The following is a 17,163-nucleotide window of genomic DNA, read 5'->3' as shown; positions in this document are numbered from 1 at the left end:
TCATTTTATAATATATATTTACAGTGTGAACTTATTTTACATGACAAGCCATTATGATGTTGTGGAAGGGCGGAGGGCGCGGCTGGTTCATGATTCCGCAGACCTGGCCCATAATCAGGCTAATTATCCCTCGAGAGGGATTAAGACCAACCGAAGACAGCAGTGCATCAGAGAGAGAGATTTACGGACAGCTGTCCAACACCTGTGTGTATGTCTTTTTGGTTCAGTTTATAATAAATATATTATTTATATGGTCAAGCTAGTTCTCTCTACCTCCTTTGCATTAACCCCTTTACACTGGTGCTGAAACCCAGGAAGGAGGAGGGATGCACCTTAGTGGAGTTCTCGGCGCTAACATCCACCCCAACAGAGCAGCCGCGGCCATCCGCCGGTGGACGGAGGAGCCTGGCCGACTGGAAGCGGAGGAATGGTGGCTGACCATGAGGGGAGGAGGGGCTCCCAACCAACAGCCTGGAAATGGAAGCGCAGCATAGTTCTAGCGGGAAGACTAGCAGGTGTACATCATCACATCATTAGATGGGTATTTCCTAGCCAATCGCACATAAGCCATTGCTTTATAAGTCCGCTCACAATCTATCACATTGCTGGTTCGGTGTGCTAACACTGCAACCTCCACCACCCCACCACCACCAGTTGAGCCCCGTCCCGCACAGGGGTAGGCTCCTCGCCCCTGCCTCCTATCTCCGGCAGGACATGACGGTTCCGGGTACAACTCCATCAGACCGCCGGACGGGGCCTACACCAAAGAGAGAGACATTACTTTCTGGTTTACATCTATCAAATAAATGGCATCTTAAACTTCACTCAAGCCTGCGTGTCTTCCCGATAGAATGGTTACCGCTGCCAGGGGTGGGGGAGACCCCTACCGTCCACAAAAAACGTGGCAGGGCGTTCCATCCACCAGGGGCCGGAGGTCTGCCTCCGATCCGCCCGAGGAGGCATGGCTGTCGTCCATTAGAGGGTGGAGGAGTGGCGCAGGACCAAGCTACGGCATATCGGAGAACCAGCGAGTAAGTGTTTTTTTTTTTTTATCTCTCTCTCCCACTGCCGCTCCGTGTTTCCCTTTCTTTTTTTAAATGTTTTGTTAATTTGGCACGATCGCCGTTACGGCGTGTAGGTGCCACACTTTTTTTGGTTTCCTTCTCCTTGTCCCCTCCCTCATCCAGGTAGACGGGGATGACCTGCTGGCAGACGGGGTGGAAGGCATGCCCCTCCCCAGGGAAAAAGGGGGTGTACGTAATGCCGAGGGCTCCCCGGCCTGAGAGAATGGCAAAACGGATCCTCTATACACTACACTATCTACATTCACATGATCTTTGTACTCTCCATAAACTCTGTAAAACTAAGTGAGGTGGTGTTAAATGCAGGTCATTATGTGGTTTGGTGATTGACCACAAATAAAATCTGAATAAACTAAATCATCCAGAGAGAGATGAGTCTGAAATCACCTTCTCTGGCAGGATTTGGTTCTGGATGCTGTTGTTGTCTGCACTCTTCACAGCGGTCGGTTTATGAGACGCTGGTCGTTGGAAAGGAGGCTGTATGCGAACCGGCAATCTGTCGCAAAACTTATCTGCGTATCTGCCGTAAAAAGAACAGAATGGATGTTCACTGTGATACTGTCATTGTGAAATATTGAAGAATTCTGAAAACTTTGAGCGCACCTCGGAGTGATGGGACTGAAAAGGACGAACTGCACATTGCCACAGCAGCCACGTGTAAACGGATTGACTCCTCCCTGGAACTTTCCAGTCACCTGTGAAGGAGAGTTACGTAACAGCTAATTCAGTTTTAAACCTGATTTAAGTGCATATCAAAGATGCTCTTACTTGTTCATTAGTCGTGCGACCCCGTGCCACGAGCACCAGATGGAAACATGCCAAACCGAAGATCGGAATAAAAAGCAAACCTGAGATGCTCATGACCGCCAACCTGAACACACACAGTCAAGGTGCAGTTCTTCAAACGTCATCTAAAATATTCATATAAATTTGTCAACTTCTGGCTCAACCAATGACATGAGTTTGGGACGGGACTATCAGTTTGTCTGGCCAATAGCAGAAGGGGCGGGGCTGAAGGAGCTGTAGGAGTGTAGAAATGCGACAGTTCGTTGTTAAATCGTGGAGTTAAATAAGGATACGTCACAGCAGCGTGGAGCTCCCACAAGTTCTCCAGATGATCGAGGACATACAGGAGACCACCGGAGAAAACACCGACCATGTGAAGAGTGAGAGAGAGGAGGAACAGGAAGAAGAAACGGTAGTTCCGCCTCCCGATGCAATTGTTCACCCATGGACAATGATGATCAAAATCCTGATGAGATTTACAAAACATGAAGCGTTACTGTGCTGTTTATAATACATCGTTCATTATATAACATTATTAGGCCACATCCACATGAAAACGTTTTGATAGAAAACGCATAAATTTAGCTACAATTGAAGTCAGAAGTTTACACTTTAGCCAAATACATTTAAACTCAGTATTTCACAATTCTTGACATTTAATTGTAGAAAATATTCCTTGTCAGAGATCAGTTTGGATCACTACTTTATTTTAAGAATGTGAAATGTCACAATAATAGTAGAAAGATTTATTTATTTCATCACATTCCCAGTGGGTCAAAGGTTTACATACACTTTGTGAGTATTTGGCAGCATTGCCTTTAAATTGTTTAACTTGGGTCAAATGTTTTGGGGATCCTTCCACAAACTTCTCACAATAAGTTGCTGGAATTTTGTCCCATTCCTCCAGACAGAACTGGTGTAACTCCTGCAGCAAAGCACCCCCACAACATGCTGCTGCACCCCCATGCTTCACAGTTGGGATGCTGTTCTTCGGCTTGCAAGCCTCACCCTTTTACCTCCTAACATAACGATGGTCATTATAGCCAAACAGTTCAATATATGTTTCATCAGACTAGAGGACTCCAAAAAGTAAGATCTTTGTCCTCATGTGCACTTGCAAACTGTAGTCTGGTTTTTTTATGGTGGTTTTGGAGCAGCGGCTTCTTCCTTGCTGAGCAGCCTTTCAGGTGATGTTCATATAGGACTGGTTTTGCTGTGGATCTAGATACTCGTCCACCTGTTTCCTCCAGCATCTTCACAAGATCCTTTGCTGTTGTTCTGGGATTGATTTGCACTTTTCACACAAACTACGTTCATCTCTCGGAGACAGAATGCGTCTCCTTCCTGAGCGGTGTGATGACTGTGTGGTCACATGGTGTTTATACTTGTGTACTATTGTTTGGACAGATGAACGTGGCACTTTCAGGCATTTGGAAATTGCTCCCAAGGATGAACCAGATCGTGCCAGCATTTTCTGGAATTTTCCAAGCTGTTTAGAGGCACAGTTAACTTAGTGTATATAAACTTCTGACCCATTGGAATTGTGATTATAGTCAATTAAAAGTTAAACAATCGGTCTGTAAACAATTGTTGGAAAAATGACTCTTGTCATGCACAAAGTAGATGTCCTAAACGATAGTTTGCTGATATTAAACCTGTGGAGTGGTTAAAAAAATATTGTTATGAACTTCCATGTGTACTAAAACGAGCTGTCACTGATGGAAATGACATATCAACTACACATTTTAACACAAATTAACAAGTTGAAACCTAAAATTTAAGCGAAATTAAACATTTGTATCATGAAAAAGAGATAGTACTTATAGTACTAAATCATCTCCATTTATAGACAGTTTGTCTAACTGTGGACAGATGAATATCTAACGGCCACTTCTAGAGAGAGTACCTATAGTACTAAATCATCTCCATTTATAGACAGTTTGTCTAACTGTGGACAGATGAATATCTAACGGTCACTTCTAGTGAGAGTACCTATAGTACTAAATCATCTCCATTTATAGACAGTTTGTCTAACTGTGGACAGCTGAATATCTAACGGCCACTTCTAGTGAGAGTACCTATAGTACTAAATCATCTCCATTTATAGACAGTTTGTCTAACTGTGGACAGATGAATATCTAACGGCCACTTCTAGAGAGAGTACCTATAGTACTAAATCATCTCCATTTATAGACAGTTTGTCTCACTGTGAACAGATGAATATCTAACGGCCACTTCTAGTGAGAGTACCTATAGTACTAAATCATCTCCATTTATAGACAGTTTGTCTAACTGTGGACAGATGAATATCTAACGGCCACTTCTAGAGAGAGTACCTATAGTACTAAATCACCTCCATTTATAGACAGTTTGTCTCACTGTGGACAGATGAATATCTAACGGCCACTTCTAGTGAGAGTACCTATAGTACTACATCATCTCCATTTATAGACAGTTTGTCTAACTGTGGACAGATGAATATCTAACGGCCACTTCTAGAGAGAGTACCTATAGTACTAAATCATCTCCATTTATAGACAGTTTGTCTAACTGTGCACAGATGAATATCTAATGGTCACTTCTAGTGAGAGTACCTATAGTACTAAATCATCTCCATTTATAGACAGTTTGTCTAACTGTGGACAGCTGAATATCTAACGGCCACTTCTAGTGAGAGTACCTATAGTACTAAATCATCTCCATTTATAGACAGTTTGTCTAACTGTGGACAGATGAATATCTAACGGCCACTTCTAGAGAGAGTACCTATAGTACAAAATCATCTCCATTTATAGACAGTTTGTCTCACTGTGAACAGATGAATATCTAACGGCCACTTCTAGTGAGAGTACCTATAGTACTAAATCATCTCCATTTATAGACAGTTTGTCTCACTGTGAACAGATGAATATCTAACGGTCACTTCTAGTGAGAGTACCTATAGTACTAAATCATCTCCATATATAGACAGTTTGTCACACTGTGGACAGATGAATATCTAACGGCCACTTCTAGAGAGAGTACCTATAGTACTAAATCATCTCCATTTACAGACAGTTTGTCTAACTGTGGACAGATGAATATCTAACGGCCACTTCTAGTGAGAGTACATATAGTACTAAATCATCTCCATTTACAGACAGTTTGTCTCACTGTGGACAGATGAATATCTAACGGCCACTTCTAGTGAGAGTACCTATAGCACTAAATCATCTCCATTTATAGACAGTTTGTCTCACTGTGGACAGATGAATATCTAACGGCCACTTCTAGTGAGAGTACCTATAGTACTAAATCATCTCCATTTATAGACAGTTTGTCTAACTGTGCACAGATGAATATCTAACGGTCACTTCTAGTGAGAGTACCTATAGTACTAAATCATCTCCAATTATAGACAGTTTGTCTAACTGTGGACAGATGAATATCTAACGGCCACTTCTAGAAAGAGTACCTATAGTACTAAATCATCTCCATTTATAGACAGTTTGTCTCACTGTGGACAGATGAATATCTAACGGCCACTTCTAGTGAGAGTACCTATAGTACTAAATCATCTCCATTTACAGACAGTTTGTCACACTGTGGACAGATGAATATCTAACGGCCACTTCTAGTGAGAGTACCTATAGTACTAAATCATCTCCATTTACAGACAGTTTGTCTAACTGTGGACAGATGAATATCTAACGGCCACTTCTAGAGAGAGTACCTATAGTACTAAATCATCTCCATTTACAGACAGTTTGTCTAACTGTGGACAGATGAATATCTAACGGCCACTTCTAGTGAGAGTACCTATAGTACTAAATCATCTCCAATTATAGACAGTTTGTCTCACTGTGGGCAGATGAATATCAAACGGACACTTCTAGTGAGAGTACCTATAGTACTAAATCACCTCCATTTATAGACAGTTTGTCTAACTGTGAACAGATGAATATCTAACGGCCACTTCTAGTGAGAGTACCTATAGTACTAAATCATCTCCATTTATAGACAGTTTGTCTAACTGTGGACAGATGAATATCTAACGGCCACTTCTAGTGAGAGTACCTATAGTACTAAATCACCTCCATTTATAGACAGTTTGTCTCACTGTGGACAGATGAATATCTAACGGCCACTTCTAGTGAGAGTACCTATAGTACTAAATCATCTCCAATTATAGACAGTTTGTCTAACTGTGGACAGATGAATATCTAACGGCCACTTCTAGAGAGAGTACCTATAGTACTAAATCATCTCCATTTATAGACAGTTTGTCTCACTGTGGACAGATGAATATCAAACGGACACTTCTAGTGAGAGTACCTATAGTACTAAATCATCTCCATTTATAGACAGTTTGTCTAACTGTGGACAGATGAATATCTAACGGCCACTTCTAGTGAGAGTACCTATAGTACTAAATCATCTCCAATTATAGACAGTTTGTCTCACTGTGGACAGATGAATATCAAACGGACACTTCTAGTGAGAGTACCTATAGTACTAAATCACCTCCATTTATAGACAGTTTGTCTCACTGTGAACAGATGAATATCTAACGGCCACTTCTAGTGAGAGTACCTATAGTACTAAATCATCTCCATTTATAGACAGTTTGTCTAACTGTGGACAGATGAATATCTAACGGCCACTTCTAGAGAGAGTATCTATAGTACTAAATCATCTCCATTTATAGACAGTTTGTCTAACTGTGCACAGATGAATATCTAACGGCCACTTCTAGTGAGAGTACCTATAGTACTAAATCATCTCCAATTATAGACAGTTTGTCTCACTGTGGGCAGATGAATATCAAACGGACACTTCTAGTGAGAGTACCTATAGTACTAAATCACCTCCATTTATAGACAGTTTGTCTAACTGTGAACAGATGAATATCTAACGGCCACTTCTAGTGAGAGTACCTATAGTACTAAATCATCTCCATTTATAGACAGTTTGTCTAACTGTGGACAGATGAATATCTAACGGCCACTTCTAGTGAGAGTACCTATAGTACTAAATCACCTCCATTTATAGACAGTTTGTCTCACTGTGGACAGATGAATATCTAACGGCCACTTCTAGTGAGAGTACCTATAGTAATAAATCATCTCCAATTATAGACAGTTTGTCTAACTGTGGACAGATGAATATCTAATGGCCACTTCTAGAGAGAGTACCTATAGTACTAAATCATCTCCATTTATAGACAGTTTGTCTCACTGTGGACAGATGAATATCAAACGGACACTTCTAGTGAGAGTACCTATAGTACTAAATCATCTCCATTTATAGACAGTTTGTCTAACTGTGGACAGATGAATATCTAACGGCCACTTCTAGTGAGAGTACCTATAGTACTAAATCATCTCCAATTATAGACAGTTTGTCTAACTGTGGACAGATGAATATCTAACGGCCACTTCTAGAGAGAGTATCTATAGTACTAAATCATCTCCATTTATAGACAGTTTGTCTAACTGTGCACAGATGAATATCTAACGGCCACTTCTAGTGAGAGTATCTATAGTACTAAATCATCTCCATTTATAGACAGTTTGTCTAACTGTGCACAGATGAATATCTAAACGCTTCCAGATAACTTTGCAACCCTTTCCAGCTTTATGCAAAGCAACATTCTTGATCGGAGGTCTTCTGAGATGTTTTTGCGAGTCATGGTCCACGTCAGCAGATGCTTCTAGTAAATAGCAAACTCAAAATATTTGAGTGCTTTTTATAAGTGAAAGTGGCTCTAACCCACACCTCCAATCTCATTTCAATTAACTGGATGCCAGGTTTGCCAACTCTTGACTTTAATTAGCCTTTGTTGACATCATTAGCATAGGGGTTCACTTATAGTACATCTTTCCACAGGGTAGTTTGGGTTTTTTTTGTCAATATTATCAGATGTTATAGTAAAAAGAGAGAGAGAAGAGGTATGGGACCAAAACATGTCACAGTGTGGACAGGGTAGTCTCGTAGAGGTCTGCTACCCGACCTGAGCCCGACGTTTATCTGAAAAAGTGATGCCACAATAATTGATACAGTGTGAAATTTTTTGGCTAATTACTAATTGTATTTATCCGTTATAGTGTTCATATTCTGCAGAGCACCCATTAGAGACAATTAATCTCTCTATCATGGTTTGTGACTCTTACACACACAGTCTCACCTCGACACATTGGTCGCACACGCTGCAATGTGAGCATCTGGGTGGCCTGTAGAAGTGACAGGAAGCGCACCACTTCATGCGCACCTGCACGCCTCTCACCTCCACGTTCTTATAGAGCGGCGCGCGGAAATCCTCGTCTTTATCCTCGTCTTCATGAGCTGTTGTTAAAACACAGAGCGTCAATGTGTGAGAGGGTGTTTGATGTGAGATTATACATCAGGTCTACACACGATTACAGCCTCGCTTGCGTAACAATCAGCAGTGATCATGTGCTTGACTCCAACTGACCTCTCGGGAACACGCCGGCATCCATGAACGTTGCCATGGTGAAGTTTGCCATCACAAAGAGGAACACGATTCCGACACATGGTGGGAGAGCGAGAGACACATGCTCAGCGAGCCAAGGACACCTGAGGAAGAGAAGAGATGCTAACAGCTCAAACATCATGTTTACTGTTTTTATAATGGCAAGATTTGATACTTATAGTCTAAGCGTCACCCACCGTAACCATGAAATCAAAAATGTCTCTTTTGTTAATACATGCTCCTGGTTTTATTGTGAATCATTAATCATTGCACGTTAAAATTGCCTTCATAATCTTTCATCAAAATGTTTCATGTTTACTGTTTAACCCTCCTATGATATTCAGTCATTTTTGACCAAATTTTCGTGGTCGTAAAAAAAATATTTGCGGTCAAAATTGACCGACCATTGAAAATGAATGGGAAAGACAAACAAAATGCTATCAATAAATCAGCCACAATGCTGAAAAAACAAAAAACAGATGTTACAGGGTAAGACTCTAAAACATCCTCAGTGAAAAACACACACACACACTCTCATACACTCACACACACACACACACACACACACACACACTCACTCATACACTCACTCACACACACACTCACACACACTCACTCACACACACACTCTCATACACTCACTCACACACACACACACTCTCATACACTCACTCACACACACACACTCACACACACTCACTCACACACACACACACTCTCATACACTCACTCACACACACACACACACTCTCATACACTCACTCACACACACACACACTCTCATACACTCACTCACACACACACACACTCTCATACACTCACTCACACACACACTCACACACACTCACTCATACACACACTCTCATACACTCACTCACACACACACACACTCTCATACACTCACTCACACACACACTCACACACACACATAACACTAAATACATTTTTACTATAGTAAGTTTGAAACATGTTTACTCTGATTCTTTTATACTCATTCTGATTAATGTGCATTAATTGATCTTTATTTACATATTTCTTTATATGTTGTCCTGTCTGTCACATCCTCATGTAACATTTCTCACATACTTTCTGTCCTCCACACATCAGAACAACATCAACACAATGACTGAAGGTCACAGACTGCAGTGGGTTCATCTGTACGTCATTAATCCCCAGATTACACAATCTGGATCAAAGACCGTCTGCCAACGTTTATGAGCACAAAACTGTTGGATCCATAAGACTGCACATTAATGACACTTCATACTGTCCCGAGACTCGACAAGATCGCCACAGAGACATATCGACATCTGACAGTCACCCAAACGTCTTCTGTGTTTCTGTTCGATGGTAAAGAACATGTTCAGATCATATTTACACCCCATAATAAAAACATTATATATGCTTAATGTAGGACTCTATGAAAACCTTTTATTTTGTCCCCAAATTGCACGTTTTAAAGTTTAATTACATATAATAATAAAAAAACTGTCTAGAAATGTTATCAACTTATGGTATTGCATTATTTGTACACACACACACACACACACACACACATACATACACTCGCACACACACACACACACACACACACATACACTCGCACACACACACACTGACACACACACATAAACTCGCACACACACACACACACACACACTCCACATGCACACACACACACTTGCACACACACACACACACACACACACACACACACACACACACACACACACACATACACTCGCACACACACATTGACACACACACATACACTCGCGCGCGCACATGACACACACACACCGCGCGCGCGCACACACACACACACACACACACACACACACACACACACACACACACACACACACACTCACTCACACACACACACACTAGCACACACACACACTAGCACAGACACTGGCACACAAACACACACACACACACAATATTAAATATAATGTCGCACAGCATCACAGTATTAATGAAAATATGGATGAAAACATATTTAGAACAAAAAAATAAATGTAATTTCTTGGCTGAAATATAATGCATTAATGTAGGGCCTATATTATTGTTATTATTATTATATTGCACATTTAATCTTAACATACGTTATTATCATCTCAACATATACATATTATCCCAACTATGTTGTGGACTTCTGTGACATTCCACATTCCAAAGTTAATTCCGTTTATTACTGGATTCCGTGATTGCGTTGTTTCCCGCATCGGCCCAATTGATGAGATTTACCCAAATTACGACACGTGACACAAATCAGTTGTGTGTGTAATCACAAACAGCCTCTGTCTGAATCATATTCATGTTTATTAAAGATGTTCTATTGTGTCGTTACAGTGTTGCATTTATTGTGTCGTTACAGTGTTGCATTTATTGTGTCGTTACAGTGTTGCATTTATTGTGTCGTGCTTTACAGGAATGTAGGTCACGCATCAAACCGGACTGATTTCTCTGAGGACAAAAGCTCTTTAAGTTCCTCATTTCTTCTGAAAGGATTAACACAGATGTGTCCATCAGACCTGACCACCACTGACCATCTGCCCAGCGGAGAGTTCATCACCTGACACGCCAACACAGAATCAATGCATATATATATATACAGCACACAACACTGGAACTGAAGATATTCAAGACTTCAGATCTCAAACACAAGGATGATTTATTCAGTAGTTATTTATCATACATGTTTATCCACAGTGACTGCAGACACTCATGACAAGACACACGTACACACATCGTAACATGTTCTACTCTGTTCGACTCTACTCTAGTGTCCGTGTGCATATCCGAGAGCAACGAAACTCCCAAAATCAACCCATCACTCTGATGGTGCCACACAGAACAGCTGGCATGCCACTCACATTAGTTTAGTTATATTAGTAATGGCCAGTCTAAAAAAGATATGAATATTAATAACTTGACCAATGCAAAATCAGTGTCGTTTGAAAGATTAGAAGCTCTAAAGCATGTGATATTATGACCAAAACTGAACAAGTGCTTTGAAACATGCAGATAAATCAGAAGTGTTACATTTTGGTCATTTATATTAAAAATACATTTGCACTGCACATATTATTGCAATCAGTAAAAACATCAAACTGATCAAATATTCATGTGTCCCATGTTGTTGGAAAGATCTTAAAGAGTAAAATACAACCAGACTATTTGTTTTACTCACAGACACAAATATAGCGAGTAACAGCTAAATATATGTCTATATTGACAATAATTGTGTTACTTAAGTGCCACGTTTTTGCTTATAATGTCATGAAGAAAAAAACAGAACGTAAAATCTCACATATGATTATTTAGAGTCTGTGATTGTCTTTCAATCGAGTCCACACACAAGATAATCAGATGTATAGATCATTAGATAATCCACATGAAGCACAATGTTACATATGACCACCAGGAGATGGCGCCAAATACACGACACAGACTCAATGATGACTCAAATGACACAGAATGAAACTGATCAAATATTCATGTGTCATATGTCGTTTGAAAGATCTTAACGAGTGAAATACAACCAAACTATTTGTTTTATTCACAGATAAAAATATAGCGAGTAACAGCTAAATATATGTCTTTGACTATTATGTTGATGTTGCTTATATGCCACGTTTTCATTTATAACTTTACGAAATATAAACAGAATAGAAAACATCACATATCGTTATTTAGAGGAGGCGATTATCTTTCAAACGAGTCCACACACAAGATAATCAGATGTATAGATCATTAGATAATCCACATGAAGCACAATGTTACATATGACCACCAGGAGATGGCGCCAAATACACGACACAGACTCAATGATGACTCAAATGACACAGAATGAAACTCATTCTGTGAAATCTCATGACTAAAATCATGTCTGCATGCTATGCAAACCTTTAGTCATTGTTGTGTTTGCATGTGTAATTAGTTCTTATGTACAATTATTATCTTTTATTTGTTTGGAGATGTTTTTGGACACTATGATACATTATATTTGTAATGTTGGAACTTTTGATTGCTTTGTCGTATAAACACTAAATATTTGTCAGATACAGTCGACATGATCGGGAATGAAATAAGCCACATTATTTACACCCAGAGATATATATATATAAAAAGTGTCAGAGTGTATCATAATTGACACACCATTGCATGCTGAAAAATAGAACATCTGGGACAAATATTTACATTATACATTACAATATATTTACATACAGGGAAAAACTCAAAGAAATGAATTAACATGATCAAATAGCAAAATCACAACTGATTCCACGAACTGGTGAAGTCACTTCTCTTATAATCTTTCATTAATGTAATGATTACTCTTGGTTCTTGCAGCAATGCCATAGAAGAACCATTTTTATGGTCTAAAGATTCTGGCATAATGTTGATTACCACAAAAATGGATTTTGATTCATCCCTACTTTTCTTTAAAATATATATATATTTTTTTAAATACTCCGTGATTACAGGGGGTCTGGGTATCTCAGCGAGTATTGACGCTGACTATTGCACCTGGAGTCGTGAGTTTGAATGACTCCAGTCAGGTCTCCTTAGCAACCAAATTGGCCTGGTTGCTAGGGAGGGTAGAGTCACATGGGGTAACCAAATTGGCCTGGTTGCTAGGGAGGGTAGAGTCACATGGCGTAACCAAATTGGCCTGGTTTCTACGGAGGGTAGAGTCACATGGGGTAACCAAATTGTCCCGGTTGCTAGGGAGGGTAGAGTCACATGGGGTAACCAAATTGTCCCGGTTGCTAGGGAGGGTAGAGTCACATGGGGTAACCAAATTGGGCTGGTTGCTAGGGAGGGTAGAGTCACATGGGGTAACCAAATTGTCCCGGTTGCTAGGGAGGGTAGAGTCACATGGGGTAACCAAATTGTCCCGGTTGCTAGGGAGGGTAGAGTCACATGGGGTAACCAAATTGGCCTGGTTGCTAGGGAGGGTAGAGTCACATGGGGTAACCTCCTTGTGGTCACTATAATGTGGTTCTCGCTCTCGGTGGGGCGTGTGGTGAGTTGTGTGTGGATGCCGCGGAGAATAGCGTGATGGCTCCACACGCGCTACATCTCCATGGTAACACGCCTAACAGGTCACGTGATAAGATGCGCGGATTGACGGTCTCAGACGCGGAGGCAACTGAGATTCGTCCTCCGCCACCCGGATTGAGGCAAGTCACTACACCACCACGAGGACTCGGAGCACATTCGGAATTCGGCGTTCCAGATTGGGGAGAAAAAAAAATTATAATAAAAAAATACTAATACATATAAACAATATGTGTGTTAGCATGATTTTACTGTGATAAACTCACTGACCACATCTGTGTGAAGTTAGAGCTAATTTTACAACTTGGTTGCCATGACGATGTAAAGTCGTAAAGCCCAAATCGACTGTAAGAAGGTCGTTTTAAAACCCTTCACAGATTTAACGGAAGCATGTAAGTGCTTTAATTAACCCTCAATAACCTCCACTGCAAGTGTCTGATGAAACTGTGGCGTGTGCGCGGTGACAGATGTGTTTCAGTGGGGGTCACACGCTTGATGAACACCCCGTTATTACTGGACGGACAATCAAACATCAGTGGGGGATAATCCTAATCCTGAACATCCATCTGCTGCGGCGATCACATGAAACACGAGTGAAGCTGCGGCGGAGGTCAACGACATCCACATCACATTAAACACACAATTACACAATCAGTTCAGTTCATGTGAACGAATAAACTATAGAAAAGCGTGATCGTTCTCAACATGATGTAAAATCAGACAAATACAGACACGATCCTGGATGTTATTTTATTGGTTTGAGATGTGCAGTATAATCGGGTTGAGTGGCGGCTCACTGCCCTACTTCACTGGATTAACATCTCGATAGAGTTCAGATCAGTTCATACACACTCATGTTCTCACATCACATATAAATTAATACATCTGTGATAGAACAAAAAAAAGAGTTTGTTCTAGTTTTGTGCTTTAAACCTCATTACAGGACAATACAACATGAGAGAGAGAGAGAGAGTACACCAATTCCTGCCACAAAAAGAGGGAAGAGTCGACCAAACTGTCATGCGCCCATTCACACACACACACACACACACACACACACACACACACACACACACACACACACACACACACACACACACACACACACACACACCCACACTCACACACGCGCACACACACGCACTCACACACACGCACACACACTCACTCTTGTACACACTCTCACACTCACACACACACACACACACACACACTCACACACACACACACACACACACACACACACACACACTCACTCTTGTACACACACACACACACACACACACACACTCACTCTTGTACACACACACACACACACACACACACACACACACACACACACACACACACACACACACACACACACACTCACTCTTGTACACACACACTCACACACACACACACACACACACACACACACACACACACACTCACTCTTGTACACACACACACACACACACACACACACACACACACACACACACACACACACACACACACACTCACTCTTGCACACACACACTCACACACACACACACACACACACACACACACACACACACTCACTCTTGTACACACACACACACACACACACACACACTCACTCTTGCACACACACACTCACACACACACACACACACACACACACACACACACACACACACACTCACTCTTGTACACACACACACACACACACACACACACACACTCACTCTTGCACACACACACTCACTCTTGTACACACACACACACACACACACACACACACACACACACACTCACTCTTGTACACACACACACACACACACACACACACCACACACACACTCACTCTTGTACACACACTCACTCTTGCACACACACACACACTTACACACACACTCACTCTTGTACACACACACACTCTCACACTCACACACTCTAGTACACACACACACACACACACACACTCTTGTACACACACTCTTGCACACACACACACACACTCTTGTACACACACACACTCTTGTACACACACACACTCACACACACACACACACACACTCTTGTACACACACACACACACACACACACACACACACACACTCACAAACACTCTTGTACACACACACACACACACACACACTCACCACTGAAAGTATATAAACTGTTTATTTTATTTTCCAAACTTGTTCAATACAGACTTTGTTTTACTTTGTTCATTTTTTATTTTTCATGCTCATATTAATGCTTTGGCAATACAATGTACAATAAAACTCATTTGAATTGAATTGAGAGAGAAAGAGAGAGAGAGAGAAAGAGAGAGAGACACAGAGAGAGAGAGAGAGAGAGAGAGAGCAAATATCTTTCTTTCCATAGAAACAATGAAAACTAACAGTAATGTCTGCAAACATGTTTTTCCTGTGGTGACAATAATCTGATTATTCTTATAAAGATCTCTTTAAATAAAGTGCTGAGGTAAATCAATCATAATTAATGATGAATAATTAATAGTGACTCACGTGAAGACGAAGAAGAGAGTGGATGCAGTGACCAGCAGAGCAGCAGCAGTGGACACCGGGATAAAAGTGCTGCTCCCGCACATCCTGGAGCCTCATCAGCCATCAATCAATCCATCAATCAATCAATCCATCAATCAATCAATCCATCCATCAATCAATCCATCCATCAATCAATCCATCCATCAATCATGCTGACTCCATCAGACACACAACACAGTCCTTCATTGCCACCTCAAATCAAATAACTAAATATACGTGTGTGTGTGTGTGTAAATCCACAGTGTGTCTAATCCTCCAGCGCGTCAATCAAATACAATGGGCGGGACTTTGGAGGCGTGGTTTGATAGAGGGCGGGGCAATGGAACATGACACACTAAAAGTTTATCTTCTGGTTAAAGCAGCACTGTGTCGATGAACACATTGTCATTATTGATTGAGTACACAAACAATCAGCATTCAAAACAATCCATAAATTACCCGATTCCCCACCACCCGCCGGGACATTACGTCATTTTACATGCTAAAGTGAGTGTCAGCGAGTTTCTTACAATGCTGCCATGTTGCTTTAAATTAAGATGCCAGAGTTTTAATATAAAGTCACATGACTTCAATATTTGAGGGACATTTTCACTGACATTTTGCCAATTTACTCATTTACATTTTTGGGTGTGCACACACCTTTAAGTTAAGCAAAAGCTTAGTGTCAATATGCTTACAATAATATCTAAAGGTTTTCTTAAAGGGACAGTACACCCAAAAACTGGGCCTCATGTCATCCCAGATGTGTGACTTTCTTTCTTCTGAAGAACAGAAATGAAGAAATTTAGAAGAATATTTCAGCTCTGTAGGTCCATACAATGCAAGTGAATGCTGACCAGAACTTTGAAGCTCTAAAAAGCACATAAAGGCAGCATAAAAGTAATCCAGTCATTTAATCCATGTCATCTGAAGTGATCCACTTGGTTTTGGGTGATAACAGACCAGAATGTAACTCCTTTTCAGTGTATATCTTGCCAATGCAGTCTCTATGATAATGATTTGTAGCTTAATTACACTTCCTTGTGCTTGACACGTGCAGAGTGCTAGACAGCGCTAGGAAGTGTAACTGAACTTGAAATCTTGATCGCCAAGGAGACTGCTGATGTGATTTATAATGAAAGAGGAGTTACATTTTGGTCTGTTCTCACCCAAAACTAACTGGATTGCTTTTATGCTGCCTTTATGTGCTTTTTGGAGCTTCAAAGTTCTGGTC

General features: G+C 40.9%; 2 protein-coding genes across 4 annotated transcripts in view; one reads left to right on the top strand and one right to left on the bottom strand.

Annotated features, from left to right (window-relative positions):
- Nucleotides 1-17,113, bottom strand: part of zdhhc8a (zinc finger DHHC-type palmitoyltransferase 8a) — a 29,746-nt gene extending 12,633 nt beyond the window's left edge. The window contains exons 1-7 of the mRNA XM_052116862.1: nucleotides 15,912-17,113; nucleotides 8,323-8,444; nucleotides 8,035-8,192; nucleotides 2,162-2,334; nucleotides 1,851-1,953; nucleotides 1,686-1,777; nucleotides 1,470-1,602 (exon numbers count right to left, since the gene is read on the bottom strand). Of these exons, the coding sequence (XP_051972822.1) occupies nucleotides 1,470-1,602; nucleotides 1,686-1,777; nucleotides 1,851-1,953; nucleotides 2,162-2,334; nucleotides 8,035-8,192; nucleotides 8,323-8,444; nucleotides 15,912-15,994 (864 nt within the window). The 5' untranslated portion in view covers nucleotides 15,995-17,113. The remainder of the gene's footprint in view (nucleotides 1-1,469; nucleotides 1,603-1,685; nucleotides 1,778-1,850; nucleotides 1,954-2,161; nucleotides 2,335-8,034; nucleotides 8,193-8,322; nucleotides 8,445-15,911) is intronic.
- Nucleotides 1-17,163, top strand: part of LOC127636402 (transcription factor RFX3) — a 211,971-nt gene that overhangs the window by 138,639 nt on the left and 56,169 nt on the right. The gene's annotated exons all lie outside the window — the stretch shown is intronic.

Source organism: Xyrauchen texanus, chromosome 44, assembly GCF_025860055.1.
Source record: "Xyrauchen texanus isolate HMW12.3.18 chromosome 44, RBS_HiC_50CHRs, whole genome shotgun sequence".
In the NCBI taxonomy this organism is placed as follows: domain Eukaryota; kingdom Metazoa; phylum Chordata; class Actinopteri; order Cypriniformes; family Catostomidae; genus Xyrauchen; species Xyrauchen texanus.
This window is presented reverse-complemented; position numbering and strand designations above follow the sequence as displayed.